Genomic DNA, 3,807 nt, shown 5'->3' with positions numbered 1-3,807 from the left:
GGGGGGGGCAGGTGCAAATGAAGATGTACTTTTGCGACATCCCACAAAAGCTTTGCGAAATCCAGAAGAAGTTTTTGATTTACATCCATGCACTTCCAGGCCAGTATGGAGTTCTTGAAAAGAATCATAGCGACGTAAGACACACGCCCACGGGAGAGATTTATAGTTTTATTTTGAGTTCGGGCTAAACTGTGATGTCATTAAATCAGAGCTTTATTTAAGAGAGAGACATCTGAAGAGAGCTCTTACTGTAAGGGAAAACACTCGTGGCAAGGCGTGCCCTGACCTGGTGGCCTGGGTTACATTCATTAGCAACCACCTGCAGTGTTCTGGACAGCTTCACGGGTACTAATGGAAGTACGATAAATGCAGGGAAAAGTGTTTCTCAGGATCTTGCAAAACTTTTGTGGAAACTCCGGATTTCTCCAATGTTCCTTGCGGATCTGACGCAGAAGTACAATTCACATGTTTGTCATTGCCAGCATTTGCACTTGTGGCAAGGTGCCTGCGTTACTCTGCAGTTTTGCTGCCAGAACACTAGTTGGACGTTCTTGAGCCGATTAGAGTCGAAAAGAAGGCCAAGAATAGTTGTAGCAGGGTGCATTAACACAAGGAGCAGGCTGCAGGCTTAATGCAGGCTGCATTAACGTAATAGCAGTTCTAGGTAGGTCCACATCAGGCGCAAGTTCATAAAGAGTTTGCTGTTACAACATAACAACAGCGTATATTTAACACAGAAGCATAAATACCACTTAAAGCAACACTTCTGTCCGCTCTGTTTTATTTTTGTGGGGTCATCTGCGCACCCTGATGGCCAGAGAAAATAATTTTTATGGGTAATCTTGAATTCTTCTGTTCCCCTTTGGAGATCTAAAACTAATCCGTTTATCTGCTGTTGTTGTACATAAATTATTTTTTCTGGGGTATAGCTAGTTCTGAAGTTTTCCCATTTTTTGCACAAATATTACACATGCACAACCTTTGGGAAATATGTCTTTTTTTTATAGTGTATCGTTTGTTTCTTTGGCGATATTGTCCTGTAATCCCAAATGGTACATCGAGCTGGCAGAACCACACATTCTCATTTCATATCTTTTTCTTTTCACAGCCTTTCAGGATCTGGGAGTGTTTCGATAATTTTGGAGATTTTTTCTTTCTTTCTTTTTTTATTGAAGCCCCATACCTGTAGTCAAAGATAATAAAACAAGCTTTAAACTGTAACAGTACTATACAAGTGTGTTTTTGCACTGGCTTGGAAATAAAGAAAAAGAGTTGAAAGACTCTTATATGAAGAAAGAAATCAAACGATAGTCAGTCCCTTTCACTCGAGACAAAAATATATACTGTTATATCAAGAAAGTGGGCATTACAGCAGAATTCAACACACTGAGAAGTGATCCGAAATCAAACGTGATTCTTAGTGATTATGTGTTTACTCTTCATTGGATCTGTATGTACAGCAGCCACGTACTGAAACTGGAAACATACTTTGAAAGAAATATGCACTCTAATTAGAGTCATCGTACAATATATGTCACCATGAAACCATAAATATAAATATACATACACATTTACAAAAAGCCGGGCTCTTAAAAGTGCTGCAGACAGTGTAGAAAACAGGCGAAGATAGAGGGTCACACTGCAGTCCAGGGCTTCACTCTGCAAAGGTTTGTGTACATAGTTGCTGGAGGTATTTGATTCATTACTTAGACCCCAGACAAGAAGCTATCAAAACTGGTCTCTTAAACAGAGGGGACCATATTTGGTATAACGGGTTCTTTGTTTAAGTAGGTTGCCCAATAGACGAGGTTGAAGATGCCAAAGAGAACAGGAAACAAAATCCGTGACAACCTGTCAATTTTGCTGACACTGTTGAAGGTCTTCTTGCTTTCTTGGGCCTTGCCATCCGCTTTGGGCTTGTTTGGGTCCGTCGCTCCGCCTTTGGCGATGGTGGGAAGAGTACTGGAATCCTTGGTCACGTTAGGCGCGTAGTTGGCTACTGCTACAGCGTAGGCGTTATTCTTCTTGACGATGGAGGCTCTCTCTTTCTTCTGTTGAGAGACCAAAAGGATTACCTGGAAAGGCAGCTTTACTTGTCACCATCTGCCCCTGAATTTCAAAATGCATTTACATGAAGAGAGCGGAAAGACCCCGGTAATGGATCGAGCACATTTTGCAAAGTCAGAATGAAGACCACTTTTATTTTATCCAGGGATGTGCAGTTTGTGGCAGACTTATCCATGAACAGGAGGTCTAAATACTGTCTTCCATCACCCATCTTATATCCCACCTCGTGGTGAAAATTAAAACTTTATGAGGAGACAGGAAAATTACATTACAGTTGCAATTTCAAATGAATGATGAAAGATTTCTTTCACTGCATTTTAAAGACTTTTCTTCAAACCTAGCCCTCTGATAATCTGCATTCTCCCTTTCAGGTTAAAGGAAATGATGGTTCATTGCTTCATTGAGCAGCTCCAGAAAAAATTCCTTTTGTTGTCTTTTTATGCTATATAAGATGAGCCTGCACTTATATGAGCCAGCAACTTTAATTACCACTCCTGTGGTAATTAATTGTTTAACTAAGACAGTCAAGTGCTTTTTATCTTTCTCGTTGTTTGCATGAAGGTATCATTTCTGTTGAGATTTTGTGCTTCCTCACTGACCAGAACACGTCCTCTCTGTTTTTGTTTTCTCATTACGTTGAACTGATTTTATGCAAGATTTGCTTTCATTTCCTAAAAAAAAAAAAATGTCTGGATGTTTATCCAGGCATTTATTTTTAAATTTATGTTTATACCTAAATTTTATTTCTTGATTTTCCTTCTACCCCTGATATAATGTAATGTCGTACAACATGTTTATCAGAGTTTGTAGTTTTAGACAGATCAAGACTTTTCTGTGGTAGTTTGAGGGTTAAGCGCTCTGCTGAAGGGCAAGTCACTATGTAGTTAAATGAGACGAGTGGATTAATGGTACTTTATGTCACTGTCACCCTAGGCAGGGGTCGGCACCTCACTGTGGCTGCTGCAAAAAATAAATGAAACTTTATGAAAAAAAACCCTAATATTACATCTGGTATCTGTCTGTCCGTCCACGTGTGTGTGGCTCTTTTTCTCCTGTTTGGTAGGAGGGGCTAAAATGGCTCTTTAGATGTTGAAGATTGCCGACCCCTGCCCTAGGGAAAACAATAGTTGGAGTCAGCGGCACAAGCAAAATTACTGTGGCCGTGTGCTATGATTTTGTGATCCTCTTAGCTTTGAAATAGCTATTTCAAAGATGGGGACCAGGCCCGCAACCACTCACACTCAGTTCCCATCTCAAAAGACACTTTGGCACATCAAGACAACAATAAGATGGAGTCAGTCTGCTATTAGTTTGCGACTTTCGGGGTTCAAGTTGACAGTTACATGCAATCTGTGATAAAAAATTAACATTAACTACTTACATTCATTAGTTACTTGGACTCTTGGATTCTAAAAGCAAGTAGCTGATGTGAATTTCAGTTTAATGTGAATTTCTATATACAGTGGGGCAAAAAATGTCATGGTTGGCTGTGTGGCAGGCGGGCATGCAGGAGTGGTGGATCCAAAATACAGGACTCAGACACAGAAGTTCAACTTAAAGCGCAGCTTTATTGCTGGAAAACCTCTTACTAACTAAACTCACCAAAAGACAAACAAAAACGCTGGTGGACTAAAACACTGAAGCAGAAATACTGAACTGGAACTAGAGCTGGAAACAAAACACTGGTAACACGGAGGCAAAACACACACAGCTTGTTGAGGGTACGACGCAACACTGACT

At 40.3% G+C, this 3,807-nt stretch overlaps 1 protein-coding gene across 2 annotated transcripts in view; it reads right to left on the bottom strand.

Moving 5' to 3' along the window:
• Positions 1–6: 6 nt before the first annotated feature.
• Positions 7–3,807, bottom strand: part of gabra2b (gamma-aminobutyric acid type A receptor subunit alpha2b) — a 44,849-nt gene continuing 41,048 nt past the window's right edge. For both annotated transcript variants that reach the window (XM_005719456.1, XM_005719457.1), the window contains exon 10: positions 7–2,051. In XM_005719456.1, coding sequence (XP_005719513.1) covers positions 1,743–2,051 — 309 coding nt within the window. In that variant the 3' untranslated portion in view covers positions 7–1,742. The remainder of the gene's footprint in view (positions 2,052–3,807) is intronic.

This window comes from Pundamilia nyererei, unplaced genomic scaffold (assembly GCF_000239375.1).
Source record: "Pundamilia nyererei isolate P.nyererei 1_Seehausen unplaced genomic scaffold, PunNye1.0 scaffold00001, whole genome shotgun sequence".
NCBI lineage: Eukaryota > Metazoa > Chordata > Actinopteri > Cichliformes > Cichlidae > Pundamilia > Pundamilia nyererei.
The sequence above is the reverse complement of the archived record's forward strand: the minus strand, read 5'-3'. Positions and strand labels throughout refer to the sequence as shown.